The sequence below is a fragment of the Cokeromyces recurvatus genome, assembly GCF_025118155.1.
Source record: "Cokeromyces recurvatus strain NRRL 2243 chromosome Unknown BX663scaffold_15, whole genome shotgun sequence".
In the NCBI taxonomy this organism is placed as follows: Eukaryota; Fungi; Mucoromycota; class Mucoromycetes; order Mucorales; family Mucoraceae; genus Cokeromyces; species Cokeromyces recurvatus.
Genome location: NW_026251401.1, coordinates 56797 through 83757, shown reverse-complemented (window position 1 = coordinate 83757; position 26961 = coordinate 56797). Strand labels below are relative to the sequence as shown.

Below are 26961 nucleotides of genomic sequence, written 5' to 3'. Positions count from 1 at the left end.
AGAACAAAAAGCAGAAAGGTAAAGTGGGTCAGCACATGGACACAAATAAACTTTACAATAAATTTATGCTTATTTATGGTATTCATATACTATACACACTACACTCTTAAATACACACCACTACTTACTCCACTTAATATAAAATTAACATACTCAGCTAAACAAGATTAATACCGCTTTTTTTTCATTTTTTTTTTTATCCTTATTATTAGATGGACGAAGAATCAATTTTATTTGGCATCCGTAATCTTTTTGCTGTTGGCAATTACCAGGCTGTCATCAACGAAGTCAGCACCACAAATGGCCTTTTTTCTACTGAAGCAAAACAAGAAGCAAAAATATTCTTGTACCGTTCATATGTTGCTCAAGGCAAATTTAATTTAGTCATTAACGATGTTGATGACAGTCAAGACGCATCCTTAAAGGCCATTAAGCTTTTGGCTGAGTTTTTATCCGATAAGCAAAAAAATGATTTCAATAATGTTGAAGAATTTGTTACAAGAGCTAATGCTTTATTTGAAGAGGGAGCCAATCGTATTAACTCCATTGTTCAAGTTACTATTGCTACTCTTTTCGTGCAAGCAGACCGCCTTGAAGATGCTTTAAGAGTTATTCATTCTCGTGAAAAAAAGTTGGAATGGTAATTTTTCAGATTTAAAATATATATATATATATATATATAAACAAAATCAAACAATTTATAAACTCATCAACTTTTTATTATTTTTAGCTCTGCTTTAGCCGTTCAAATTTATCTTCAATTGAATCGCCTCGACTTGGCTAGAGATGAAATTAAACATGTAAAGACCTGGGCTGAAGATGCCTTATTACTACAATTGATGGAAGCTTGGATTGATCTTCGCGTTGTAAGTATAATGAACTTGTTCTTCCTTGTCATATTCAATTATATTTAATACATAAATATAGGGTGGAGAAAAGTATCAAGAAGCATTTTATATTTATGAGGAATGTGCTCAATCAAACACGTCTCAAACTGTTAAAATCTTAAATGGTCAGGCGGCAGCTAATCTTGCATTAGGTAGATATCCTGAAGCTGAAAGTTTGTTATTAGAAGCACAAAATAAGGTAATAATAACAATAATAAAGTTAAACTGAGGTAATATTCATATTTTTTTATTAGGATTCTAATGATCCTGATACTCTCATTAACTTGATTACATGCGCTACTTTGACTGCAAAATCTCAAGAAGTGGTTAACCGCTATATTAGGTAAATTTATTTAATTATTTTTTATTTTATTTTATTTTTCTTTTTTTTTTATATATGCATATAAAAGAATAACTTATTAACTAACTTGTATTTAGCCAATTAAGAGAAGTTGCACCAAACCATCCTTATTTGAAGGATCTTGACTTGAAGTCAAGTTTGTTTGATCGTAATGCATCTCGTTTCGCTTTAGTCAACACCGCTTAAAACAATTGTCATAATAAACAAAAATAGAAAAATAGCTCCGTTTTTTATTGGTTTCTTGCTGCTGTATAGGCTTATTATATACATCTTTTGTTTCTCATTAAGAAAAAAAAAAATAGGAGGAAAGGGGATAGGACAAATACAAGGAAAACTACTTTAAACACTGAGTAAAACTATCATGTTGTGCTTTACAATATGAGACACACTTTATCTTGATCTATATAACAACATTATAATAGCTTTATTATCCTCTTACATTGCACAATGAAGCTACAACCTTGTAAAACTGAGTAGTGTACTAACTAAGCTTAGTTGTATAAAGATAAAGATAGATGTCTTTTTTTTTTTTTTTTTTTTTAGAAAAAAAAAATAAAGTAAATATCCCAACAGGCTCAATTGCCAAAGTATAAAATAGATCCGTATATTTGGGATATATTTAAACTAATAGACTTGCTGGTCTCTGTCATTTTTTTGTTTTATTAACATTTATTATTTCTGAAATGGGACGTATCTGAACGAAAGCCGCACACCTCCGAGAGGAGCATGCGATCTGAAGAGATACTCTGGGCCCTTGGGGCACAGTCATCTCACGGCCGTGGAATAGCCAGTTGATGACCATAAAGGAAAAAAAAAGAAAAAAAAAAAGAAAATTGTAATTTTTTGCAGCCCTTTTTATATAAACATTTTTTTTTAAGGAGTAATTTTTTTAAGGAGTAAAAAAAAATTTTATCCAATTAATTTGCACAAACCTTCTTTTATTTATGAACATGTGCATCGTCTATTTACGAAAAGCCTTCTAGTTACACATAATTTATATGCAACTATCAAGTATTAATATTATCAAATTCATCAAAATAATATCAAAAAATAATTATAATGTAAGACAAGCAATTTGTAATTGTTTATCAGTTGAGTTAACATTATTTCTTACTAGTTAAAGTCTAATAGCTTGAACTATTACCTTCTCTTCCTACTACTGTTAAAGGAGATAATAATTATCGTCAATATCAAAGATGTTGGGTTATTCCCGTAAAAGTCGGAAGAATTAATCTGGATAATAATAGATGAGATAATCTAACTACAGCTGATTGCTGCTTACTAAATTATTTTGATGGATATACTAACTTTGAAGAATATATGTTATGCAGATATACATATGCCTAACATTGTTGATATCTAGTCTAGTTTATTCCACTATATTATATATTAACAGTTTTACTCCAATTTCTTTATCGACTATAATCAAAGCAGACCTTTTTCACTTTTTTTTTTTTTTTTTTTTTTTTTTTTTTTTTTTTTTTGCGTAAAAGGAATGTCCATCTAAAAGATTATAGAGACACTTTATGAAACCGATCTGAAGAAGTTTGTTCTAGTCAATTATAATTGATTCTTTGCTGAATCTGCGGCATATAAATGGCATGTATGTCTCATTTTGATGATAATATAAATTTACGTATTGTATATAAAGAGATTGGATTAATTCAAAATAAGGAAAGAATTGAAATTTTTATTTTGGTTTTTTTGAAGGGTCTAGTATCTTTTAGTCTATGTTGATTTAGACTCATTTGTTAGCCTATATTATATCTGTAAATAAAAGCTATATTTTGTCTTCATGGTTAGATAGTTGTTATATTTGACTTGTCTTAAGAAACAACATCATATTCGTCTCTTGATCTCTTTCTTATATACAACTAACTATCACTTTGGTTAACATTTTTTATTATTTCTTACTTGTTGGTACTATAAGCTTTAAGTATAATAGTAAAAGCGACATTTAAATAGAGCTATTCAAGTTATACTATTTGAAGTTATATCCTTATCCTTTGTTATTCCTTCTCGATCAGCTCACATTATAATATTTTCTTTGATTATTCAAAAAGGATATATTGTTGGTTCTGTAAATAACTAGTAATAAGTATTATATTAAACAGGCTGTATTATGTACAACACAATAAAGAGATGTCTCTACTACTGCCTTATCTTAGATATCCAATCCTTAAATCATTACTCCTCCTCTAATTCCCTCACTAATAATAGTACCCATATTGGCATCCTTTACTTAATCAGACCAGGAAATAAATTTGTCAAGTGATCAAAAATATCTCTTCTATTCACTTAAAATTAAGAAGGCTTCTATTCTTTAAGCTGATTGGCTATTTTAATCTTAGTGATTTATAATATTATTATGCTCATAAATAATGTTGCTTTTTTATTTAATTTTATTTTTTTTCCCTACTTAATTTCCTTCAATAATAATAATAAAAAAAATGGGGGCAGGAGCATCCAAAAATAAGATTACCTCGCAAGATAAAGCAATATTAGATTTAAAAGTTCAACGAGATAAGCTTAAAAGATACCAGAAAAACGTAAGATAGAGCAGGATAAAATAATAAGTTTTGAAATGTATACATGGGTTTAAAGAGTTAGTTAGATTAATGTAGTGATTGAAAAAGAAATTGAAGCAGCAAAGATTGCTTTAAATCAAGGAAATAAAAAAAAGGCACTTCTAGCTTTAAAAAAGAAGAAATATCAAGTTCAATTACTTGATAAAACGGAACAGCAATTAATGAATCTTGAGGAACTTGTAATAGAATAATGTATATTAGCAATGTTGTAAATATATCTGCTCACAATCGTATTTCTTCTCTTTTCCTCCTATGTTTTTTTTTAATAGACTCATTCCATTGAATATGCCTTAGTAGAAAAGCAAGTTTTAGAAGGATTGAAAAAAGGAAATGAAGTATTGAATGAAATACATAAAGAAACTTCAATTGAAGCCGTTGAGAAATTAATGGATGACACAGCCGATGCCATTGCTTACCAAAATGTAAAAAGGAAAATAGTTATTGCTATTATAAAATTTAACTCTATTTTATATTAGGAAATTGATGAGATGTTGCATGGATTAATAAGTGTTGAAGATGAAGAAGAAATAATGAAAGAATTAGATGAGCTTCGAGAACAAGAGGTTATAAATATTTATTTATTTTTATTTTTTTTTTTTTTACTCTTACCATTTTTGAAAAAAATAATTAAAACTCAATCCCTATTTTATAGCTGAACTTGGAATTACCTGATGTACCCAATCATAAATTACCTGAACTCATCCCAGATGATTTGCCAAATGTTCCAACGCATACGCCTGGTAAAATGAACTTAAAGGAAAAAAAAATGGCTTTGTTTTAAATTTATTAATTGGTCGTTATTTTAATAGCCGTCAAATCTAAAAAACAAAAACAAGCGTTGCTGGCCATCTAATCAAGATGTAAAGTTTGACATTTTTGCTGTTTTTGGATATTTTGTGAAAAAAGATTTATCCTGGTATACATAAAAGAATTGTTGTACATGAACAAATAATTTTTTTTTTTTGTTTTTTGTTTTTTTGTTTTCAGCTTTTGATATATAAAGTAGAGTGGGCGTTATATTTTTTTTTTGTTTTATTTTAATTTTTTTTTTCTATAAATATTATTTTACTTTTTTATTATGAGCAAAGATAATAAAAAAGATGACTTAGATCTTCAAGTAAAGACAGAATTTGAAATTCAAGTTGATTCGGTTGAATCCAACTATAATAAAAACACAGCACCTTCTTCTTTACGTCATGTAGCTGAAGGTATTCCCTTAGCTGCTTGGTTTATTCTGATTAATGAATTTTGGTAAGTTTTGTTATAAGCATGCATGCATGCATGCATGATTGTTTGTTTATAATGTTTGTTAATATTTTATAACTTTTAGTGAAAGGTGAGACAATCGAGTTTCTTTCCATTTTAATACAATGGAATTCTCACGGATATTCATATATTATAATAGATTTGCATATTACGGTGGATCAACGCCTTTTCAAAATTATGTCCAAGTAAGGAAGAAATCTATCAATTTATAAATTATTCATTATTTAAATCTCTCTCTTTTTTTTTTTTCTTCAGAATGGGCCAATGGATGATCCAGCAGGTGCACTTAATCGTGGTCAATCTACTGCAACTGCACTACAGAATTTCTTTACCTTTTTTTGTTATTTTACTCCTATGTTAGGTGCTATCGTTGCCGACCAATATATAGGTCGTTATTGGACAATTATTATATTTTCTATCGTTTATATGATTGGTTGGTTAATTTTAACCACCACTTCAATCCCTTCCGCCCTTGCTCATGGAGCTGGTTTCCCTGGTTACGTAGTTTCACTTGTTGTAATTGGATGTAAAGTTTTTTTTTTAAAACTCATTTATTCGGATAAACAATAACAATGAATTCTAATTATTTTTATTAGTTGGTACTGGCGGTATTAAGGGTATTGTATCCCCTCTTTGCGCAGACCAATATAGAAAGACAGAAAATTATACAAAAGAGCTTAAATCAGGCGAAACGGTGATAGTCGATTATGATCTAAGTGTTCAACATTTATATAATTGGTAAAAGAAAACAGAAAAAAAAAAAATTAAAATTAATAATCGTTTAAAATCTCCGCGAATTTTTACTGGTTTGATAATAATCATAATTATTTTTACTACTTTTAGGTTCTATTGGGCAATCAATGTGGGTTCACTTTTAGGTGGTGTTATTTGTCCACTTCTGGAATTACATGTCGGATTTTATGCTGCTTTCTTATTACCAACATGTATGTTCTTTATTGCTATTATCGTATTTGTCGCAGGATCCAAATTATATTATAAACCTGGACCTACTGATTCTGTTATTGTGAAGGCATGGGGTGTAATTAAATTCGCTAATAAGCAAGCAAGGTTACCTGAAAATAAAGAAGCTCGAAAGCAGTCTAAGGACGTGATGGATTTTGCTAAACGTGATTCTGGTATTCCAGGTGTTAGCTCATGGAGTTCAGATGATTATGCGATAGCCAAATGGGATGATAACTTTGTAGATGAATTAAAACAAGCTATCATGGCTTGTAAAATCTTTATTCCTCTTTCTATTTATTGGGTTTGTTATAATCAACTTTCAAACAACTTATTATCACAAGCTGGTGTCATGTATCGTCCTCCTGGTCTTCCTAACGATATTATGAATAATTTTGATCCAATTGCTTTAATTATCTTTATTCCAATTACTGATGGTTTCTTCTATCCTTTGTTGCGTCGATATAAAATCAACTTTGCTTCTCAAAGGCGTATCACTGTTGGTTTCTTCCTTGGTTCCCTAGCTATGGTCTATGCTGCTGTTGTACAATATTATATCTATAAGGATCCCTTATTTACTGCTTCAGGAGGTGAAATGTCTAATATTTCCGTTTTCTTGCAGATTCCTTGTTATTTCTTAATCGCCTTTTCTGAAATTTTCGCTTCTATTACCTCCATGGAGTATGCTTATACTCATGCACCCAAGTCCATGAAATCACTTGTCTCTGCTCTTTCTTTGTGGCCAAATTGTGTTGCCGCTTTAATTTCTTTAGCTATCTCTCCCTCTTCACATGATCCCAACATGGTTTGGGTCTATACCGGTGTAGCAGTAGCTGCATTTGTCTTTGGCTGCATTTATTATTATTGCTTCAGGCATTATGACCAGATGGATGAAGATTTCCGTGTTAAAAAGATGCTTGATCAAGACATCAGCTATCAAGTAGAAGAGAAGTTTGAACCCCATATTGAAGCTGAAGCTATTGAAAAACAAGTTCATTAAAAACATAACACAGAGAAAAAAAAAAGAAAAAAGAATTAGATAGATTTTAAACACATAATATATGCATATACATATATATATATATACATATATATATAACCTATTGTAAACTATACATTTATATAAAATGATTTATTTTTAATAATATCGTCAAGCTTGATCACATCTTTTTTGATGGCTCTTAAATACATTATTTCTCTATGGATATTTATCTCTAATATGAAATTTGAAACACACTATAAAGTAATTATTATGTATATATCTTTGTAAGGAAAATACATTGATCTATTAATATACATTATTTGACCTCCTTTTTTTTTGTGGCACGTATTAATATTGGCCTTTCCGTTATGCTTGATAATATTATGTAACGAATTGATACATTCAACCAACATCTCCTTTGTATCATTCAATGAGTGGTTTAATCTCTCTTTATCAAATCTGCTACTTGATTTAATAATAATAATAATAAGCTCATTTTTTTTTGTCATTGTATTTGTTGTATTGCGTTAGTAGTAGAATAATATCCTGTTGATGCCTTTTTTTTTTTTTTTTTTTTTTTTTTTTTTGAAAGGGAGCCTGTTCAGGACGAAGGAAAGAGGGTCATGGATGGTGTGTGGCATTTGAAAGTGGCTATGCATGTCGAAGTAGATAATAGTATGGTCCCAATTAAGCCTTGAGTTTGAGTGGAAGACACAATGTTGCGGCTTGCTACCGGGAAGCCAACCAAGTCACCATCGCACATATTATTATTTTGAATCAGAAATAATTGTAAGTCATGCGTCATGCTAATATTCAAAATAAAGACTGAGTCTGACTTTAACCGAGAAAAAAATGCTCTGAAAAGTACAATTCAGACAGATCGGCAGCTTTGTCACTTTAGAGCGTTTTCCATAAATGGTAGAATTTGCTGAAATTTTGATACTTTATTAGTATGTGTAGATTCAAATCAAACATATGATCTGTCAGAAATATGTGCAACAACATGCTCCAGCGCATTTCACCAGTCGACTGTAAAGTAGAGCAGACCTTTTTATCTCCCTCAAATCTGTGGTGGTATATTAAAGTGTTTTATTGTAATAAGAATTGTTTACGTAGTAGAACTACCACTACACTATAATGAGATATAAGTATAGTTCCTGTAATAAGTGACTGTACTCTTAGTGACCGTGAGTTCTAGTTAACATCACTTTATTCAAAATTGAATGGTTCAGCATCGGTTTTTATCTTTGTTGACTGATGTTTAAGCAAAAAAAATACACACAATACTTCAAAGAGTTTGGAGTCGCAAGAAGGGATTAGAAGAACAAAGTGAGACTTATAAAATGAAAATATTTGTATGCTCTCCTGACGTAACTCGCTTTATGAAACCTTATTTAGATAAACAAAAGTGCAGCGATTGTGGCAAAAATGGTAATTACTATATATTGTTTCTAATGATGATGACTCACAATCTAAAATACACAGCTTCCAAGATCTCCAAAACCCGGATGGACAAAAAAAGGTTGCATTCTCAAATGTCATTCAAACTGATGGATTTGCAGTTGATGTGGTTCTATTGCAAAAAAAAAAATTACAAACAGTACAGATGAATACAGATGTATATCTAGCGAAGACGTAGAAAATTTTCCAATTGGGAGATGCTATAAAGAATGAAAACTTGACTGATGTTTCTCTTTGCGGGCTGGATCCCAACCGACATCAGGTTTTTGCTGTTGCTTATGAGGAGGGTGATGAATCCCATCAAATCAGGCGATGCTCTACTAAAGAGTATTATACCTTAACAGGGTCTATAAGACACGCAAAGAAAGAAACAAAAAGAATGTCTCGAGAAATTATGGAGGATATACTTCTCAACATCCCTACAACCAAGAACACAAAGAAGAATAGGAAGAATAGGAAGAAAAGAAAGAAGAGGAGAGACAAAGAAGCGAAAAAAAAAGACAAAGAAGTTCCCCAGCAGACAAAGTGAGTATACTAGCATCAAAGCAGAGAGACAAACACTATATTCATTAACTATTATTTCAGGAACACCAAGAAGCTTTGGAAGTCCCAACCTTTCAAATATGACAAGAGTAAATTGCCTGTTATAGCTTTCGGAAATGGCATATTCGGGAAAGATAGTGTACATTTGAAGGGTCTCAGGGTGGAAGTGACAGGAGTTCTTTACAAACAACTCAAAATAAGATAGAAATCAGGAAAACTTTTACTTGCTTCTGTAGATGAGTTCAAGACTTCAAAGGTACAACAAGATTTACCAAAACTGGTCAAAGAATAATTTATTAATACTGTAAATATAGACCTGTCATGCATGTCTTCAAACATGCTTGACTGATGCTTACATTGGGTTACACAGTATTCAAGCTTGCCAAAGTTGCGGAATAATGTGGCAACGCGACGTTAACGTGTCGAAAAATATATTCAAGATCTCAAGACAAGTGATTGGTGGTCATAGGCGTCCACGAAAGTTCACGAGAGAATAATAGGTCTTGTTCTTTTTTTATATCGCCGTCTCGTACACGGTTTCTCTTGTTAAAGAAGTTTAGATATTTACAGATATGCTGTATCTATTTCTTTTTTTTTTTTTTCCTCCAGAAAAAATCTAACATTTTGTCTCAATTTAACTTATTCTCCTCTGTCCCATTTTCGCATCTATATTTCCTTTTCACTTGGGTGTCCCATTTTCGTATTTCTATCCCAATTTTCCTGCTGCTGTCCCAATTCTACATCCGTGTTCTAATTTAATTTTTGAATGACCCAATTATTTTTTTATTGGCCCAACCTAGTTTCCCAGAATGTACAAAGAAACACGTCAAGAAAAACAGCGGAGGTTTTTCTTTTTTTCTTTTTTTTTTTTAAAGGACAATAATAGTAACTGTAAATATATAAATATTTATTTTTATTTATTTATATATTTCACATTTTCTTTTGCTAAATAAAAATGGTAATGCTTTAAAGAAAAATTAAGATTGAGTCACATAATTAATAATAAATATGTGTGTGTTTTTTTTTAAAAAAAACAGTTTGATAATAATAAAAAGGAAAAAATAGCCCTTATTTTAGTGGATATACAGAATGACTTTCTTGAAAATGGATCACTTGCAGTAGCTCACTCACTCGATATTTTAAAGCCAGTTAAAAAGCTTATTCAACAAGTGAAAGAAAAAGACGGTTTAATTGTAGCTTCACAAGTAATAAAAATAAGAAGTGAGAAATAAAATAATATATTGACTTTTTTTTCTCTTTTTAAATATATACACAGGATTGGCATCCTAAAGATCATATCAGTTTTGCATCCAATCATTCAGACATAAATGTATTTGAAACGAAAGAAATTGAATATGAAGGAACTACAATAACTCAGGTTATGTGGCCTGACCATTGCGTAGTATGTATTAGTAGTAGAAGAAGAAGAAGAAGAAAAAGGAAAAAAAAAAACCACCACATTCATGTTTTAATATTGTATTATTATTATTATTATTATTAGCAAAACTCTTTAGGTGCTCAAATCTCAGAAGAAATTGATATAAAAGATATTGATTTTATAGTCAAAAAGGGCGTAAATCCTTATGTTGATTCCTATGGTGCATTTGCAGATAATAATTATTCAGAAATAACTTCCTTGGCAAAAATATTATATCAGCATTTTATTGATACTGTAGTCATTGTAGGTCTTGCTACAGATTATTGTGTTAAATATACCTGCTTAGATGCTATCAAGTTTGGTTTCAAGACTATACTTGTTAAAGAAGGAACGAAGCCTGTCAATGCTGATCAATTGGAAGCTACACTTTCTGAGCTAGCAGCAAAAGGAGTAATCATAGTTTAATCTTTTTTTCTTAAAAAAAAAAAATGTCTGGCATGTGATAAAATTAATGCCCAGCAGCACTAAATAATAATAATAAAAAAAAAGCATGTATAAATGAATTAGCAATCAGTCCATTCTCTCTCTTTTTTTTTTATAATTGCTACAGATGGAAAAACGATTTGCATACGAAATATTAGCAAAGATTACAACCTACTTACGGGATGATCAACAGGCATTATTACAGCTTAGTCGGACATGTAAAAGATTGCACACGATATCGACGCCATTTTTGTTTTGTTCACCTAAATTTGATACATTTAGAAAATTTGAATCATTTGCAAATGCATTAACTTTACTTAACGGCACTCATGTCAGATACTTGGATCTACACATGGTACCCCATCGTTGGGACTCATCCAAAATTGATGAAATTCTTTTCATGATATCTGAGAAAACATCTCATCTTGAACTATTAAATTTAGATCATTGCTCTCAATTGTAAGATTACACTGAAATGTATATATATATGTATATATAAACACATGTATTATTTGAGTATAAACTAATTGTCTTGTTTGTTTTTGTTTTTTTTATTGTAGAACAAATAAAGCACTAATTAAAATTCTAAAACCATTACATCACTTACGAATCTTATCTATTGATCAATGTAGGCTCATTACCGATGAATCAATCAAAGCAATCGTTTCAACTTGTCCAAATCTTCAAAAACTTTATCTGGGTTCGACCCGTATCACAGATCAAGCATTAAATTTAATAGCTACTAATTTGGTTCACCTAAGTCATCTTTATATACCTGATTGTCAACTCATTACTGAGCTTGGCATTAAAATAGTAACTGAAAAGTGTCAATCATTAAAGTATATAAATATAGAAGAATGTTATAATATAGTAAGTGATTCAGTTTTGGATGAAAGAATGAATCAGTTCATTTGGCCAGCACTAAATGACAGGGCAACATTTGAAGAAAGCCGATCCAATGTTGATCAAGGATCAATATTAGAGCAACTAGAGGATGAATGGACTGATGTAGAAGATGAAGAAGAGGAAGAGGAATAAAATTCACTATAGACAAACCTTTGCATTTTGTATATTTATTATTAGCATCATTAATCATAATAAAAGACTGGTATTGCTTTATAATTATTAAAAACAAATTTCATACAACTTTTATAAAAAAAATATATATCAAGTCGAGCAATGAAGATGTATAAAGTGTATTTTAGATAGATTATGTATAAAATAAAGAATTTGGGTCATAATTGTTATGTAAATTACTTGTATTTCATTCTATTTTCGATTTTTTATAGTAACTATAAAATAGTAAGAAATAGATCTCATCTATATAAAGAAGTATAAGACATATAGAAGGAAATAAGAAGATGCTAACTAATGAGAAGGATAGACAATAAAACAGGATTTTATTGGCCTCCCTTTTATTTTAGCTAGCAAAAGCTATAAGCTACTACGGTAGAGCAGACTAAAAACATTAAAGAACGCCTCTGATATTTCTTTCATTAATCATTACTGTTCTTATAATGATAGATGCAGGGAGATTACCTTAATGTTGTTATGAACTACATCTGCTGGGGACTGTTAAAAAATAGTTTCAATTTTGGCAATGATGGACGCATTATTATATCTCAGTCTTTTTTTTCTTTTTATTTTATTTTTTTTTAATTTGATTATTTCTTAAAAAAAAAATGACTAAAATAACAGACGATGATAACAATACAGTCACTGCTTTAGATTATCTTCAACGACAAGAACAACTTGAAAAAGATGCACAAAGTATTCTACCTGGTAAATTCGAAAAATGTACATTTCCTTTTGGATATATTCGACAGCCGATTTATGCTTGCAAGACATGTAGCATCGATGAGCCCGCTGGCATATGTTATAGTTGTTCAATTGCTTGCCATGCTGAACATGACTTGCTTGAATTATTTCCAAAACGTCATTTTAGGTGCGATTGTGGGTTATCCGGTAAATTAAATGATTATCCTTGTAGACTTACATTACCTGCAAAAAGGATTATTAAGAAAAATGAGGAAAATAAGTACAATCATAACTTTGAAGGCAGATATTGCAGGTTTAGATTTTCATAATAGAAACACAAAGAAAACATATAATTAATTTTTGTGTGTGTGTGTGTGTGTCTGTTTTAGATGCGATACTTTTTATAATCCTGAAAAAGAAGAAGGAACGATGTATCAAGTACATAATGTTTTTTTTGATTGATTGATTTTTATTCGTGTTATTCATTTTATATATTTATTAGTGCATTGCCTGTGAAGATTGGTTTCATGATACTTGTATCGGAAAAGTAAATGTCACGAATTAAATATTCGCGTTTTCTAATATTGAACGCGTCTTTTTTTTTTCTAGATTCCTGAAACAATAGAAGATTTTGAGTGCTATGTGTGTAGGAGCTGCACGAAAAAATACCCATTCTTAATGAATGGTAAAAGTTCAAAATTTAGTTTTGGTTTATCAAAAAGTGATCAATGTATAGATACATGGATATTATCTGAATTACTAATAAAGAAAGACAATAAAGAGACTGAACAAGAAACAAGAAGAGATGACGATGTTTCTTCTATGATAGCCGAAGAAAATAATTATCAGATTTCGAATAATAATGAAACGTATATAATTTCAGATGAGCTAGAAAATAATACTACTAATTCATCAGAAAACCCCAATATATCAACTGGTGAAAAACGAAAATATCAAGAGGAAAAAGATAATATAATTCCTAATACATTTAAAAAATTGAAAAGTGACTACGATTGCAAAAATGGTATATTGTATACACAGATATATATATAAGGAGAGAGAGAGAGAGAGATGTAAGAAGGAAAAGTGTATAAATTGTTTATTCTTCTATTTTGTAGTTGATATTACTTTGCTACCTGAACATGATAATATTGAAATTTTCTTACAAGAAAATTGGCGTGAAGCTTTATGTAAATGTACCGAGGTATGTACAAGAAAAAGAAGAAAAAAAAAATGCCGATAAATTTTGTTCATATCTTTCCTTTTCTTTTTCCTTTTTTTCTACAAGTGTGCAGAGGCGTACAAGGCAAACCATGTTGAATATCTACTTGCGGAAGAGAAAACATATGAACCCGAAGAAGATGAAGATGCAGGAAAATCGTTATTTGAAATAGGAATGGAGCAGCTTCAATGTGTTGATCGAATCAAAGCGATAGAAAGTTTAATGGCTTATAAATCACTTGCAACAGACATTAAATCTTTTTTAGAGACTTTCAAAGATACAGGAAAGATTGTTACGAAAGAAGATATTGAAGCATTCTTTGCCGTAAAGTATACATACATATATAAAAGATAAACATTATTTATATGTATTGAATTCTTTTCTAATAGGCTAAGCGTGAAGAAAAAAATCAACAAAATGAATAAAATTAATGGGTGGCTCGCTAAACTGTATACTATTTATTAAAAAATTGGAATACATGGGCATGATATACATATATACATATATATTTTCTAAAGAATGGGCTATTACTATTATTACTTTTTTACCATTCATCATCCTCATCTTCATCACTATTTAAAGCTTGTTGTCTTCTAGCTTTTATCTATTATTTTTTTTTAACAAAACAAAATTATTAAATATGCATACAATTTATAAGCTATGTATAACTTACAGCATCTGCTAAAGAAAGTGCTGCTGGATTATTACTTCGAGGTGGTGCTTGAGGAGTTATTGACTCAGCCTTTGCTACACTAGGTCTATTAACTGAAGGCTTAGGTGCTGTAATGGGGGGTGCTGGCTTTCTATTAGTAGGTAGAGGTGATTGCATGTTATTAGCTGGCTTAGCTTCAGATGTGTTCTTCCATGAAGGCACACCACCAGTTGGATTATTTGTTGTTTGATTACTATTGAATTGATTTAAATAATTTGGTGTATTATTTTGAAGTTGTGTAATTTGTTGCTGTTGCTGTTGCTGTTGCTGTTGAGGAATAGGGGGAGGTGCTCTTCTTCTAACTGGAGGAGGAGGAGGAGGAGAAGGTTTAGGAGGTACATATTCTTCAAGATAATTACTAGGAACCCAACCTTCAACACCATTCATTTTAGCCAACCACCAACCTATAAAATATGTTAAAAACTTCCTTATTTATTTATTTTATTTTATTTTATTTTTTTGTAAAATTACCATTTTCATCCTTTTCAATAATTTCCATGATTGCATCTTTTTCGAATGAGAGTTCACCAACTTGCTGCGAATTAAATGGATATATGGCTTTATACATTGGTATAGAAGTTATTGTTGCAGTAACAGCAGGGGGAGGGGGAGGAGGAGAAGAAGAAAGGGATGAGATTTGAGGAGAAGTTGGGGCTGCTTGTCTATTATTGTTGATATTAGAGTTCATTGTTTGAGCAGCGATGGGTGCAGCAGTAGTGTCAACTGAATTAGGATAAATATTAACTGATCCATTAGAATTAGCTACAGGTGGTCTAACAGTTGTAGATTGTTTCATCGTTGTTTTAGGAGTCTGTCGTTTTGTATTAGCTTTTGGATTCAGCTTTGACTTTCTAGCAACAGATGGACGAGTTTCTAATTTAGAAAATTAGTAATATTTCTTTTTTTTTTCCCTGACATTATAAAATAAATATTTACGACTAGAAGGAGGCTCTCCAGAAGGTACATGAACAACATGACTTTTATAAGTATCATCTCGAGGAACCTTATCGTCCTTAATGAATTTCATAGTTACTGTCTTTCCACCTTTCTTCTTGTATTGGATTTGCGGTGTGATATTCACTTTAATACGACCATTTGTAATTTGTGATAATCTTGCAATAAGTTCTGTCTTGAAAATACATGAAATAATACAATCACTGCCATCGGGTGAGGAGTCAAGATGAAGGACAACCCAATCATCACGTAATGTAGATAAGCTTACGCTTCTAATGATATTGAGAGACAGCACCTTTTCATCGACCATTTGAATTGTTTTTCCATTTTTAGTAGCTACCACAATATGGAAATTTTGATTTGTCTAGTATTATTAAAAAAGTTAGTTTGCGTCTATTTTTATTCCTATTTTCTTTTTTTTTCTTTTTTTTTTTCGTTTATTCTTTTACCAATACAAATGTTCTAGGACTAGGAATGCTAGATCGCATAGGTCTTGGCACAAGCATACTGCCTTTCATACTAAACAAAACTTCTTCTCCAGGCTTTAAGTTGATGGCATTACGTATCATTGTAGCTAATCCAGAGCTGTTTTTTATATCGAGATAATCACCTAAAAACATACGTTGACTTAATAATGAAAAACGTCGACGTTCTTTTTGACCTCCTAATAATTGGTGTCCATAATCTCGAAGCTGAAGATAACCAATATTATATTTATTTTGTCTCCAGAATCTTTGAATTTTGGCTGCACATTCATTTTTGTATCGGACATGGGCTCTCCAGGCACGCTGAATACGTATGGCCATGTTATGCCAATATTTATCTCTTAATCCTTCCAATGCAAAAATCTAATAAACCCATTACTATCTATCTAGCTGACTAGTTTCTAATTTTGATATTGTATAATATTATATAACTTACTGTCTCTGGATGCTTGATAAATACTTTTGTTGTACCCATTTGCCATTCATCAGCTGGTATATTATTATGTTTTAGAATTTCCAAGCAACCACTACGAGCATCACCTTGCCATATATAGTCGCCAGCATATCCTGTTACAGGACTAAGTAAATAGAATCTTTCCATAAATTTATCAAAGTCCTAAAATAATTAAATTGTAAATATGTAATGATGATAAATAAAGAAAAAAAAAGGAGTTTGATAGTTTGTTTGTTTATATACTTTACTGTTCTATAAGCAAAACCAGCTCTACGAACACGAATATTTTCACAAAGACCTAAATATTTGATTTGATGTAAAACACGTTTTGAATCATATTCAGTTGAACTTCGGTTATCATTTGGTTTAATGGTTCGAATATAGCTGGGATGACACATCATGAGTTTATCAACAAGTGCATTACACGATTGTTTTATTTTATCACTGGCAGTAGGGGGTCTCTTTTTTGAATTAGGATCAATACGCTCGGGGAACAAAGTAGTTGAAATAAAGGGGTCTTTAGAGCTTGCAGTAAGATCCAATAAATCCTTAAGTAAAGCGTCCTTGTTCTTATCCGTAATACCTGCAATACTATAATAGACATCACCTGCATAATGACGTACTAAAAATTGAGATCCACGCACTTCAAAATGTGGATTAGAGGCTAAAAATCCAAGACGTTGTACAAATGAATTATCAGCTGCCTCAGGATCAGCATGAGCAGTAGCACACGCATCATTTAAGGCAGCAAAGATACCAGGTGGGCGTTTAGCTTCGATCAAGTCACATACTACTTTATTGTCAAAAAACTTGATAGGTGTCCATTCAATACGTTCCCTTACATATTCCTCTTGTTCTGCTTTCAATGTTAATTCAATAAAAATCTGTTGCAATTTTTCATTCACATAGTTGATACAGAGTTGTTCAAAACTATTATTATCAAAGATTTCAAAACCGTAAATATCAAGTACGCCCATTGTGTATTGAACAGCAGCACGAGCCTGAAGTGAAACATTGATTCGTGCAACGATCCATTCAAAGAGACGTTCATAAATAGATTTAGCAAGTGCATCTCGAACTGAGGATGCTTGTGTGATATTCAAAGGTACTTCGTAGACACTTCCTCTACGTCCACCATGTTGTGTTTCCATAATACGAACGGTTAATGCCTTATTTAAATCCTCATATTCAACCTGAGTAAGGTATGCAATAAAATTAACAACTATAAAAAATAAAAAATAAGAATATTAGAGTTCTTTTTTTTTTCCTATTAAAAGAAGAAAAAAAAAACTTACCATCTGGATCAGTAACCATTGCATGACCTTGTTCATTTTCTGTAAATATAATATTTCCAAGCCATAAAATAACAGATAACATTTTGAAAATATCATTTTGTTCAGTTTTTTGTAAGCCAATCACATCCATAGCTTTCTATTTATCAAAGTAAATATGCAATACAATATTATGAATACTTTTTTTTTTTTTTTTTTTTTTTTTTTTTTTTTACTTACTAAGGTATCTTGAAAATCATTGGCATCATTAATACCTTCAACTTCTAAACAGTTGCTACGGCTTGTATATAAAAAGCTTTCAGGTCCTTGAATACCAAATTGTTCTATTAATAATAATAAACACACAGAAAGTAATTAGTTTATTTAATATGTATTTAGTCTATATCGTTTTACGTTGATATTCCAATGGAGCAGCTTTTGTAAGTTGATAAAAGATGTGGAAATTTCTTTCATTCTCTATTTGTCCCACTACACGATTCTGTATGTAAAATAAGTTTACTGTCTATTGACTTGTGTTTTTTTTTTACATACCTTTTCTAACAAATAATTTGTAATAATTGCACCTACAGGTTCGCCTTGTAAACTAAATTGAATTTCTAAATATTTACCCTAATTGAAAAAAACAACAAGATAGAGAAGAATTAGATACAATAAAGTAATTTTGAATAGTATTGCTTTACATGTCGACTAGAATTGTTATTCCTAAGGGTCTTTGCACAACCAAAACTTTCCAATAAAGGATTAGTAGCCAAGACCATGTCTTTAATTTCTTGGATAGCTGCACTTTTGCCTTCTGATACAGCAGCCACATATTGCATAATTCTCTTGGCAGCTTCAGTTTTACCTGCACCTGATTCACCACTAATAATAATACATTGATTTTCTTTATAACTGTTCATATGATGATATGCAGATTCAGCAATAGCAAACACATGTGGTGTAACCTATTAAAAAAAAAAAAAAAAAAAAAAAAAAACTGAGTTTACCTTTCAAATGTCAAAAAGATATTTATTTATTTTTTATACCTCCAACAAGTTTTTCCCTTTATAACTTTCCAACACTTCATCTGTATAAATTCCCAAATCTTTGAAAGGATTTACACTGATGAGCACATGTCCAATATAAGTCTAATAAACGACATTAGCAATAAAATACATGTATTCTATACAATACATTGGACATTTACGTATATATCTCCATTCTTCCAACGTAATTCCAAGTTATCATTAATGGCTTCATTTGTAATTTTCGTTAACAAAGTCATGTCAGACATGCCTACTTGCTTTTTCTTCATGCCTTCTTTCCAGTCTGCCCTTATTGACCTATTGGCCTTTATCACCTTTTTTTCACCTTTCTTGCCACCTCCAAAACGCTATAATGAAAAAAAAAAGTAAAGAAAAAAAAAAAGAAGAAATAGATGAATATGAAGAGTATCTATCATCATGATCATTATCAAAACATACTTTCATAGTCAAAAATTAGTTTATATAAGAAAATAGCAATAAATAGTAGATATATGTATATAAAAGAAGAAGAAAAAAGTAGAAGAAGAGGGTATCTAATAAAAGATTTCTAATATAGTAAATGATGTTTCAGTGATGAGTTTAAACACTATGAACATTAAATTACGCCCTTATTATATTATAAGCCTGCCAAGCAAATAGATTAGAAGAGTGTTATTACCTAAGAAAAATTTAAAAAAAAAAAATACACAAGTATACTTATTTTAAGATGATGTTACTATTTATAGTATATTTTGTAAAAGTCATTTTTTATTGATCTAAACATGGGCGTAAACAAGTCAACAAAGCAGAATTAAAAGCATCTTCAGAAAATTTATGAGAAGCAGACATACGAGCATTAGATGCAATTTCTACATACTCTTCCTCAGAAAGAGATAATGCTTCGTTTAAGCAATCTGCAAATGTATCTGTAGAATCTGCTAAAAAGCCTGTTCTCTTTCCTTCATATTCGGTTACAATATCTAACTTGGGCCCTCCCGATTTGTGAGCCACTGGAATTAATCCAGCAGCCATATATTCCACTACACCAATACCAAAGTGTTCATTCCACATAGTATGTAGACCAATTTTAGCCATTCCTAAATTGGATACCAAGACGCTATAGGGTGCATTCACTTCAAATCGAACAAAATCCTATCGAATAGTTCAATTTTTTTTTTTTGAGATACTTTTCACTTTCATACCTTAATTCCCAACTCATTTGCTTGTTTTTTTAAACAATCAATTCTCATAGCATCACCTTCATTTCTAGAACTTCCAATTAAAACAAGTTCTAATGATTTTGTCTTCCATTCGGGATATTTTTCAATAAGTTTAGCAAATGATGTTAATTGTAATAAATGATCTTTTTCTGGTCTGAACTGAGCTACACTAACAATTTTTGATTGGCGTCCTTTTAAAGGCAATTTACAAAGGGATTCAGTATCACATGGAGGATAAACAATAACTGATTTTGTACGCCATAGTTGATCAATATGTCCTTTTGTCCATGTTGAGTTAACCATTACAATTTCTGCAAATGAACCACAATAACCATAGATTCGTGCAAACATACGATAATAACTAAACTCCAAAAAATAAATAAATAAATTCACCTTGAATACATTTTCTTCTTCTTCACAAACTTACAAAAGTTTTCCAGTACTCCAAATAATACTTGAGGCTAATTTTGCGTCGTTATTGTGTGCAGCCCTTCTTTCATATACTCGATTGACCATATCAGAACTAATTGTAGGGTAATGTGTATAGGTTACAATTCTAACTTTTGTCAGGTAATGAACGAGTGGGTAAGTAAATGCATAACCCATTGTGTCTAAATTGAAACTGATAAGCATAACTGTGTTTACAATATATATATACATGTATAAAAAAAAAGTTTTACAAACCAAAAAAGACATCTGGTACAAGTTTACTAATAGCTTCATATCCAATAATAATTGATGCTAAACTCTGAAGAATCAATGTAAATCGAGGATATCTGTACAAAAATAAAGATATTAAAAAAAAACCAAAGATATATGTATGTATGTATGTATGTATGTATGTATGCATGCATATTTACCTGGAGTCTTCGACAAGGTATCTTTTGGTTAAATAAATAAACGTAAGTCTATGAGGATCCAATTCGATGTTAAAGTTATTCTATATAATAATAATAAAAAAAGAAATCAAGTTAAGACAGTAGATGCATAGACATACACATATATAGAATACCTTAACTTTCTGAATGATTTGTTCCTTTGTGGCTTCTAAATCTCCTGTGTATACGACGCAAACAACATGAGGATATTTTTTATGAACACCTCGAATAGCTGTCCAAAGAACACGTTCTCCTCCCCCGCCTGCATTACTATATAAATCAATCGATTATTTCCTAGAATTTTTAATGGTTAATTTTTAAAGATGTATACCAATAAGGATGAAAGAAGCCTAAAATTAAAGGCCTCTTAACATTAGTCAAAGTAGGATGACCTAGTTCCTGCAATAATTGAATTCGGCGTTTCTCTTTGGTGTTGTTAATGGAAGTTGTAAGCTTTGAAAAGGCTAATTGAATAATGATTAGGATAGTTGCTATTATACAAAAAGAAGCAACAAATACAAATTGAATCATTTCTTCAATGTCACGAATTTAGAGAAGAAGAATAAAACTAGAATATGATGGCGGCTATTTAATATGTATCTCAAGTTAAAATTAGATAATAAAAAAAAAATATGTAAAAGTAACTTTTTATTTTAAACTTTTTAATATTATGCTAAAGATGTATGTTAATTAGATAACGAGCTATGCATTTTAAACATGCTTTGTTTCGCTTATCGCAAATGGAATTGGAAGTAAAAAAAGAAAAAAAAAACCAAGGCAGAAAAAGGAGTAGAATTAATGTCATAAATATTAATTTGAGCTTGCGTTAAAGAGGTACACCTGTTTTTTTTATCTTTGGGAAATTATGAAAGACTTGGAATTTATTACTTAAAAAAAAATAATATAAAATTGTGTGATAATGATATATTTGCAACGAGTAAATAATAACGCAAAAGACATATTGACATCCTTTATTTTATTTTATTTTTCTTTGAGAACTTTTTCAAATTAATTAAAATCAACACTATTGTCTAACTATGGTGCGAAATTTATGATTTTTATAAATAAGTTTCGATAATATATAAGCTACTAACACGACTTCAGCCTCTCAACCCGTTCTAATCAATATAATCATTTATATTTTTGTGTTCTTTTTTTTTCTATTATAGAAAGTAATATTTCGAGTTTTTCAGTTGAAAGAATCAAAAGAGAATATACAAAAAAAAAGCCCAATTTATTCAAGAAAATTTAGTTATAAACGAGTCCTTAACATACTTGTGCTCAGTGGTAACTTGCTTTTTTATACGGTTTTTGTACCTTGATTGCAGCTTTTGTAATTCATCCTAAAAAAAAAAAAAAAAAATTAAGAAAAGCAATTTTATAGGTTAAATATGTATACCAGCATGAATTCGAAACATTCGACTACGCGCAATAAAACCATTGAATGATAAAAAAAATACTTGCCATAGATTTTGGATCCCACTTCTTTACACCGCTACCACCAAAGTAACTAAGTGTTCTCTTTCTTTTAACCTCTCCTTCAGATACAGAAGAATCAGTGTTACTAATGACAATACTTTCAAATATACGTTGTTTGTATCTTAAATATGACAAAAGTTCTGCAGCAGAGAGCGAAGATCGAAGAAATGAGTTGTTATCTATATTGGTTAATGGGAGAGATGGATAGCTTTTGTTAGTAGGGAGAGATATAGTAAAGGAATGGGATGTAAAGTCAAATTGAGTGGAAATCATAGAGATTCGCAAGGAATAGAGTTGATGAGTGTTGAATTCGTAGGTAGTGATGAGGTCGAGGGTGATAGTGTCGATAAACGGACGAGGTACATGGGGAATCATAGTGTACAAGACAAGGTTGGAGAAAAGGAGTGGGGTGGGACTGAAGCAGTTGAATAGCTCGTCAACAATTAGCTGGGTGAGAGAGACGGGCGACAGAGTTTCGAAGTTGAAGAGACTGGGAATTGCATAATGTTAACAACCTGTGAAGTTAAATTATATCTGAATTACTAATTTAATAAAATTATCTTTCTCTCTTAAATATTGGTATCACGACATTTCAGGCCGCCAATTTCATCAGCTCTCAACACATCTGTCTTTTCCGCCTGGACGATTCGGTGGCCTGTTATGTGCCTTCTACTTTTTTGATCTTGACCACCTTCATCATGTTGAACTTCCTCCAGAATTTCTCCCCTCCTCTTGGTACAAAACTTGTAATTTAGTTACGTAACTTCGAATCTAGTATTTGTTGATATATCTTCCCTTCTCTTTTTTTTTTTTTTACCCTTTTGTCTATCAAAAGGTTTTTGTAGTACACTTTTATCCTTTCTCGAACTGACCCCCGGGAAAGTCAATACGCTAGTATTATGTGTTCACTTGGATTTTTTAAATTTTTGTTATAAATAAAATAATTCTTCTTTAATTGTATATGAATATATCTGTTACCTGCCAATCAAAATGGATTTCGAGAATTGCATTAAAAGGAAAAATTGTCAAATAATTTAAAAGCCACTCATAATGATTTTTTTTCTTTTTAAAAAAAAGCAACTAATAGACCATTAAAAAAAAAAATAGATAATATTTTAAAATTTATAGAAATGGCAAAAATTATTTTTGATGAGGATGCAGAAATTGTCATTCCTGAGACCCAAAAAAAGATGGATGATAATGATATCTTGAATGAATCGTCTGATGATGAAGCTCCCGAAGATGTATCAACTTCAAAAGCTAAGGAAGAACTGTTAACAAAGACTCAGGCAGAGCGAGAAGCAGCAGCAAAGTAGATTCACATATTATATATATGTATATAAATGTATTCTAATTTATATTGTTATAGGCAAGCAGCTGCTGAAAAAGAAAAACGTCGACAAAGAGATCAGTTCCTTAAAGAACAAAAAGAAGGCAGTAAAAGACAAATGAAAGAGTTGGAACGAAAAGCAAGGAAAGAGAGACTTGAAAAGGAATATAGAGAAAAGATGGAAAAAAGAAAATTAAGAAAGGATGTAGAAATGGATGATGAAGCTGAAAAACCAGCCAAGTTATTACCACAAGATTTATTAACACAGGCTTTGAAAGAGGAAGAAGAGGAGTCCAAGAAGAGAAAGCATATTACAGCTGAGGAATTTGAAAAGATGATGGCTGAACAAGAAGAAGCAGAAAGAGCTGCTAAAAAGAAGAAATTGTCAAAGGAAAGAAGAATCGGAGAATATACTGTTAAGGTTCTTAATAATCGTCCTAAACTACAGAAAGTGAATAAGGTCATGTTAAATATGAAAAATCAACACATGCATCGTTCATCTGTGCCAAGAAAGGAAGCTGTTGTGAATATTAGTAGTGGCAGAGATGGTGCTGCCTTAGTATTTCGTCGTAGTAAATAATGTAAATAAAAGGATACATAATATACACACACATATTTAAATACATATAAACATCTCTTATTCATGAACATACAAGCCTAGTACTAAAGTATATAGACGGATAGGGTTTTGATACGGTTAAATGTCAATTGCACCCAAAATACGAAATTGTATTTTTTTTTTTTGATCTATAAATAAAGTAGAAAATGGAATAACAAACTAGGATGATAATCTCTTGAAATTACACTGTAGTGTTGAACAATTTAAATTAATATAGATACAAGGTGTTTATTACATTAAATTCTCCTAAATTAAACCAAGGATTCTGTATGTTGTAGGAAATTAAATATGTATATAAGGGAAGAAGCGAACAGAAACGTGTATAAAAAAAAAGCTATTTCGTATAAGTATATGCTAAATATATAATATAAAAAATTTCTTCAATTGAGAAATAATATCAACATGTTATGAGAAAGATTATAATCAAGCTCATAAGACAGTATATATGAATATATAGGTTAGACTGTAAAGTAAATTATAGTACTGAAATCAGATTAAATTGATGTTTAATTTGTATTTTCCGTTATACGATTAAAATAACCGTCGTAGCAGCTTAGAATCAGGATTTTCGATAGAGAAGAAGAGTTTATCATGAAATATATAATTTAATTTGTAGGAAACGATGGATATTTTAAGCCAGCTAGATAGTCCAGACAAAACTATGATACAGTTGACGAGGAAGCTTAACATGCATTTGGTTCAATAGAAAGGATATTAGATCAGCAACTAAGATAGGAAGATATAAATGACGATGCATGTATAGACAACAAATTGAGTGAGATCCAACACACAATTCATTAGGATGATAGAAGCATTTTTGAGGCTTACTGCCTAGTAGTCACTCAAGAAGTCAACAGAGGACTTGACTTCGTTCAACAGATCATATAGGTAGCCAACGGATAGGATTTATACTCATATTGAGATAACACATATTCAACAAATGGGTTTAGGAACAGTAAGAAGATTATTGTGGCTGCCTTCCAAGAACTGGTAATGATATGACTTAACCACAGAATAATACATATCTTCTAAACAGGACGCACATCTTCTCCAGAAAGGAAATTTAGTAAGACAATTTTATTGCAAGAAACTAAAGAGGTTCGGAGGAGTGGTAATGGACCAATCAAACATTTTCATTGCAATCAATTTTTACCCTGCCAATCAAAACTTTCTTGATATATTCAAAATTTTAATCAGCCAATCAAGAGCTTTTTAGTACATTTAAAAATCCCATCTGAAGAAGTATGAGTATTTTTCCTCTATCTTCCTTTTTTTTTTTATATACATATATGACATTGGCTTTGTGAATTGAACAAGGAAATCTACTGGACATCATTGGTGCACAGCGGGATCTTCCAAGTGAGATAGTGACTTGAATACATTTTTTTTCTTTTATATGGTATTAGGTTTGTAATGTATTCTATTATTATTTCACTTTGTGATTTATATTTATATTTTATTTATTCTTCTACAACACTCTGTAGATTATCATATTTGTTGCTTATCCTTATATTATTAATTCTATTCTACATTTTCTGGTAATATTTGTTATGACTGTAGTCGTATTTACAACTAAGTTAATAGAAATCAATCATCATTTATTACACATTAAAGAGGTTATTCAAATAAAACTAGTATATCATACTTCATAGTATAATATTTATTCTACAGTCATTTTTAATAATAGTATTCACGCGTTAATAATAATTACATGCAATAATAAGGATTCAATAGGATTATGATCTTTATATTCAATTACATAATTATTTATAAGTTATATGTATTATATATACAACTATAATATTGAACACTGTTATTTAATTACATCTTAGAGAATGATCATAATAGTAGCATATCAATAATTGGTATTGGTTATAGCTGGAATATTCACTGTGAATTAATATTAACGCGTTACTTGCTTCAGAAATAATAATTTGATATATCTATTTCTAGTAACAGCGACAATTCAGGGAGAAATATATCTTATTGTAAGCAGAATTATTCAGAGACAATGTTTATGTATAATGTTTATTATACCAGTATTCATTTATCCAAGTCATACTTCTATTACTATCACTTACCTTGTAAAAAAATACATATAAATAGCCATTGTCATTTTCCATATTATTTTCCTTCTACTAAACTATACAGACTTTTCACACACTTGTCTTTTCTGTTTTCTCTTTCCTTATCTTTTGCACTCAAAACAATAATCAGTTGCTATAGCTACTAATTCTTTGTATTTATAAATTAGGTAGCATGATAATGTAAAAAGAGTTATTAAAAATGAATTGCCTGAGGGCGCTTTAGACATTTTGCAATACACGGAGGTATTTGGAAAAGTGTAGAATTGTGGAAAATAATACGGTTATGGTTTGTTCATTCAGAAAACTATACATGGTATGCATTTCAACTATATGTCTAGTTTTCATCGTCCGTCATTACCATATCATAAAGGCCCAACTTATAAAAGTCAAAATTCACTTCTGTGGTGATCCAGTAACGCTGTTACTATATTATATCAATTAAGAATATCTATCCCTAAAAACTTAGTAACTATTAGCTGTCTATAATTGTGGAGAAACTCGGGTTCAATAACTAGAGTTTTCACTGAAAAAAAAAAATAAACAATAAATATGTAAGAA

At 30.5% G+C, this 26961-nt stretch overlaps 13 protein-coding genes across 13 annotated transcripts; 8 read left to right on the top strand and 5 right to left on the bottom strand.

Annotated features, from left to right (window-relative positions):
• Positions 1 to 212: 212 nt before the first annotated feature.
• On the top strand, positions 213 to 1434 carry BX663DRAFT_552487 (coatomer epsilon subunit-domain-containing protein; the record flags this gene model as incomplete). Its single annotated transcript, XM_051531373.1, has 5 exons — positions 213 to 640; positions 731 to 866; positions 928 to 1086; positions 1142 to 1230; positions 1326 to 1434. The coding sequence occupies 5 exons, from the start codon at positions 213 to 215 to the stop codon at positions 1432 to 1434; spliced, it is 921 nt and encodes a 306-aa protein (XP_051382039.1).
• A 2233-nt stretch (positions 1435 to 3667) lies between these two features.
• Positions 3668 to 4850, top strand: BX663DRAFT_511610 (Snf7 family). The gene is made up of 6 exons (XM_051527903.1): positions 3668 to 3797; positions 3863 to 4015; positions 4106 to 4258; positions 4313 to 4399; positions 4489 to 4576; positions 4646 to 4850. Exons 1-6 carry the CDS (start codon positions 3699 to 3701, stop codon positions 4687 to 4689), a joined length of 624 nt encoding a protein of 207 aa, XP_051382038.1. The 5' UTR covers positions 3668 to 3698; the 3' UTR covers positions 4690 to 4850.
• BX663DRAFT_511606 (POT family-domain-containing protein) lies at positions 4789 to 7223 on the top strand. Its single transcript, XM_051527902.1, has 5 exons — positions 4789 to 5087; positions 5167 to 5287; positions 5358 to 5628; positions 5699 to 5840; positions 5946 to 7223. Exons 2-5 carry the CDS (start codon positions 5207 to 5209, stop codon positions 7060 to 7062), a joined length of 1611 nt encoding a protein of 536 aa, XP_051382037.1. The 5' UTR covers positions 4789 to 5087; positions 5167 to 5206; the 3' UTR covers positions 7063 to 7223.
• Positions 7224 to 7634: 411 nt separating this feature from the next.
• Positions 7635 to 7793, bottom strand: BX663DRAFT_419830 (uncharacterized protein; the record flags this gene model as incomplete). The annotated part of the gene is made up of 1 exon (XM_051522394.1): positions 7635 to 7793. A coding segment is annotated over one exon (159 nt), but the record flags the coding sequence as incomplete, so codon positions are not given.
• A 1364-nt stretch (positions 7794 to 9157) lies between these two features.
• Positions 9158 to 9578, top strand: BX663DRAFT_511594 (uncharacterized protein; the record flags this gene model as incomplete). The annotated part of the gene is made up of 3 exons (XM_051527901.1): positions 9158 to 9223; positions 9254 to 9328; positions 9363 to 9578. Coding segments are annotated over 3 exons (324 nt in total), but the record flags the coding sequence as incomplete, so codon positions are not given.
• A 334-nt stretch (positions 9579 to 9912) lies between these two features.
• Positions 9913 to 10962, top strand: BX663DRAFT_473861 (Isochorismatase-like protein). The gene is made up of 4 exons (XM_051524210.1): positions 9913 to 10006; positions 10086 to 10253; positions 10325 to 10450; positions 10550 to 10962. Exons 1-4 carry the CDS (start codon positions 10004 to 10006, stop codon positions 10889 to 10891), a joined length of 639 nt encoding a protein of 212 aa, XP_051382034.1. The 5' UTR covers positions 9913 to 10003; the 3' UTR covers positions 10892 to 10962.
• A 44-nt stretch (positions 10963 to 11006) lies between these two features.
• Positions 11007 to 12045, top strand: BX663DRAFT_455533 (uncharacterized protein). Its single transcript, XM_051523840.1, has 2 exons — positions 11007 to 11368; positions 11470 to 12045. Exons 1-2 carry the CDS (start codon positions 11037 to 11039, stop codon positions 11945 to 11947), a joined length of 810 nt encoding a protein of 269 aa, XP_051382033.1. The 5' UTR covers positions 11007 to 11036; the 3' UTR covers positions 11948 to 12045.
• A 546-nt stretch (positions 12046 to 12591) lies between these two features.
• On the top strand, positions 12592 to 14314 carry BX663DRAFT_552484 (putative zinc finger in N-recognin-domain-containing protein; the record flags this gene model as incomplete). The annotated part of the gene is made up of 7 exons (XM_051531372.1): positions 12592 to 12980; positions 13057 to 13105; positions 13170 to 13214; positions 13277 to 13691; positions 13786 to 13871; positions 13956 to 14213; positions 14279 to 14314. 7 exons carry the CDS (start codon positions 12592 to 12594, stop codon positions 14312 to 14314), a joined length of 1278 nt encoding a protein of 425 aa, XP_051382032.1.
• A 119-nt stretch (positions 14315 to 14433) lies between these two features.
• BX663DRAFT_531452 (P-loop containing nucleoside triphosphate hydrolase protein) lies at positions 14434 to 19255 on the bottom strand (the record flags this gene model as incomplete). Its single annotated transcript, XM_051530381.1, has 15 exons — positions 14434 to 14493; positions 14563 to 15005; positions 15073 to 15474; positions 15538 to 15919; positions 16005 to 16403; positions 16477 to 16656; positions 16743 to 17716; positions 17790 to 17925; positions 18006 to 18109; positions 18180 to 18264; positions 18318 to 18395; positions 18467 to 18730; positions 18812 to 18913; positions 18973 to 19158; positions 19250 to 19255. 15 exons carry the CDS (start codon positions 19253 to 19255, stop codon positions 14434 to 14436), a joined length of 3801 nt encoding a protein of 1266 aa, XP_051382031.1.
• A 281-nt stretch (positions 19256 to 19536) lies between these two features.
• BX663DRAFT_511548 (uncharacterized protein) lies at positions 19537 to 21477 on the bottom strand. Its single transcript, XM_051527900.1, has 7 exons — positions 21220 to 21477; positions 21023 to 21158; positions 20871 to 20950; positions 20695 to 20786; positions 20438 to 20621; positions 19993 to 20371; positions 19537 to 19942 (listed from the first exon to the last, which is right to left on the bottom strand). Exons 1-7 carry the CDS (start codon positions 21417 to 21419, stop codon positions 19559 to 19561), a joined length of 1455 nt encoding a protein of 484 aa, XP_051382030.1. The 5' UTR covers positions 21420 to 21477; the 3' UTR covers positions 19537 to 19558.
• A 583-nt stretch (positions 21478 to 22060) lies between these two features.
• On the bottom strand, positions 22061 to 23110 carry BX663DRAFT_511546 (uncharacterized protein). The gene is made up of 3 exons (XM_051527899.1): positions 22349 to 23110; positions 22257 to 22310; positions 22061 to 22175 (listed from the first exon to the last, which is right to left on the bottom strand). Exons 1-2 carry the CDS (start codon positions 22740 to 22742, stop codon positions 22267 to 22269), a joined length of 438 nt encoding a protein of 145 aa, XP_051382029.1. The 5' UTR covers positions 22743 to 23110; the 3' UTR covers positions 22061 to 22175; positions 22257 to 22266.
• A 320-nt stretch (positions 23111 to 23430) lies between these two features.
• BX663DRAFT_536735 (uncharacterized protein) lies at positions 23431 to 24522 on the top strand. Its single transcript, XM_051530636.1, has 2 exons — positions 23431 to 23679; positions 23737 to 24522. The coding sequence occupies exons 1-2, from the start codon at positions 23498 to 23500 to the stop codon at positions 24275 to 24277; spliced, it is 723 nt and encodes a 240-aa protein (XP_051382028.1). The 5' UTR covers positions 23431 to 23497; the 3' UTR covers positions 24278 to 24522.
• Positions 24523 to 24956: 434 nt separating this feature from the next.
• Positions 24957 to 25154, bottom strand: BX663DRAFT_436131 (uncharacterized protein; the record flags this gene model as incomplete). The annotated part of the gene is made up of 1 exon (XM_051523164.1): positions 24957 to 25154. A coding segment is annotated over one exon (198 nt), but the record flags the coding sequence as incomplete, so codon positions are not given.
• Between the last annotated feature and the right edge of the window lie 1807 nt (positions 25155 to 26961).